General features: G+C 34.4%; 1 protein-coding gene across 1 annotated transcript; it reads left to right on the forward strand.

Moving 5' to 3' along the window:
* The first annotated feature begins 744 nt into the window (after positions 1-744).
* Positions 745-1,245, forward strand: LOC133695648 (uncharacterized). The gene has a single exon (XM_062117560.1). The coding sequence runs from the start codon at positions 829-831 to the stop codon at positions 1,057-1,059; it is 231 nt and encodes a 76-aa protein (XP_061973544.1). The 5' UTR covers positions 745-828; the 3' UTR covers positions 1,060-1,245.
* The last annotated feature ends 218 nt before the right edge of the window (positions 1,246-1,463 follow it).

Raw genomic sequence — 1,463 nt, forward strand, 5'->3', positions numbered from 1 at the left:
CAGACTAACTTGAAAGCAATTATTAGAGATATCAATTCAATCTGAATTCAATATGCATACATGTATATTACTTTTTTTTTATTTATATTTTATTTTGGATGTTCCATTATTTTTCAAATTAAAGAAACCGAGATAAAATACCCTTAATCTTCCTTCGTAATTTGCTTTCGAGAAGGTTTAGTGTTTTTGCTACTACTACTTTTGGACCTGACTTGATTCCTGACCGGTAGAAACAGCATAATCCAAAAGCAGGGAAGCTTTTGTATCACATGATCAGATATTCTCATTTATGCCCAACACAAATTCATAGAAGTGGCTCTAATGATTGGCTGACAACAGTTGTTAATGAGCAGTGTTTGCGTCCCTTATTTTTCAGTTTACTAAGTATTTAGAACTTTCAATTCCAATCCAGATCGGACGACAAAAAAACCAGTAAAATTTTCTTATATAAAAAGTTTATTATGTATTGAAAACATTTAAATCTAAAAGTTTTTACTGTTTTTGTGTTTAAATATGATATTAATTAACTTTTGATGATAATCTTTTTTTTTCATTTTATGATGCTATTATCGTCAGTAGTGATAAGATGAAGAAAAGCTATTGATTTTTCTCTCTGCAATGGTTACTTTTATCGTACACAAATGTTGGGTGCTTTTATTTACAAAAAGGAGTACTGTCTAACATTATTCATTCCACAGCTGTTGTCAACCAAACCTTTCCTTTCTGTATAAAGCTTGGCTTGGCCTCCTACATATTAGCCAAAGCAAGAAAACAAACAAAACCTATAAACAGCTACTTGTCTTTGTGTGTTGATTAATTGTAGTTAACATGGCACGTCAGGCAGATCGTCTTGTTAAGATTGGGCAGGAGGGTTTTGCAGCCATTGATGAGCACTTCGGCCGGGCCAAGAGGTGGCAACCAGTTATGAAGGTTCCCTATGCTCATCCCACATATTACTATGTTCCTGCAACAGAAGTTATCGACAGCAACGAGGCAGCTCAACGCTACAAGGGGAGGGTTTATCTCGATTATCCTAAGGGGAAACCAGTTCCATTTTAAAGACCTAGTGATTAATCACTTAGCTTTCTTGTATGCATAACCTCCTCCAGTTGTGTTACCTTTAGTCCTGTACGATATTCTCCCTCTGCTAAACGTAGACGAGGAGAGGTTGCTAGAACTCGAGTCAGGAGCTTCTTCTTACTTCATCAAATAAAATTTCTGTGATTTATATATCATAATTTTCTATTTGGCTGGTCAAGTATGCATTGTCATAAATATCTCTCTGCTTCCCTGATTATCACCTTATTCACCTATTACTTAGCATGAAATATTGAAAGATTAATGCAGTCGGAAGCACAACAATATAGCTGCAAGCATGGAAAGACAAAAGATGGACTGAAATAAGGTCAAAACACGAAGAATCCTAAAATCTTTTTTTGTTTTTAAAATATTAATCTGATCAA

The sequence above is a fragment of the Populus nigra genome, chromosome 6 (assembly GCF_951802175.1).
Source record: "Populus nigra chromosome 6, ddPopNigr1.1, whole genome shotgun sequence".
NCBI lineage: Eukaryota > Viridiplantae > Streptophyta > Magnoliopsida > Malpighiales > Salicaceae > Populus > Populus nigra.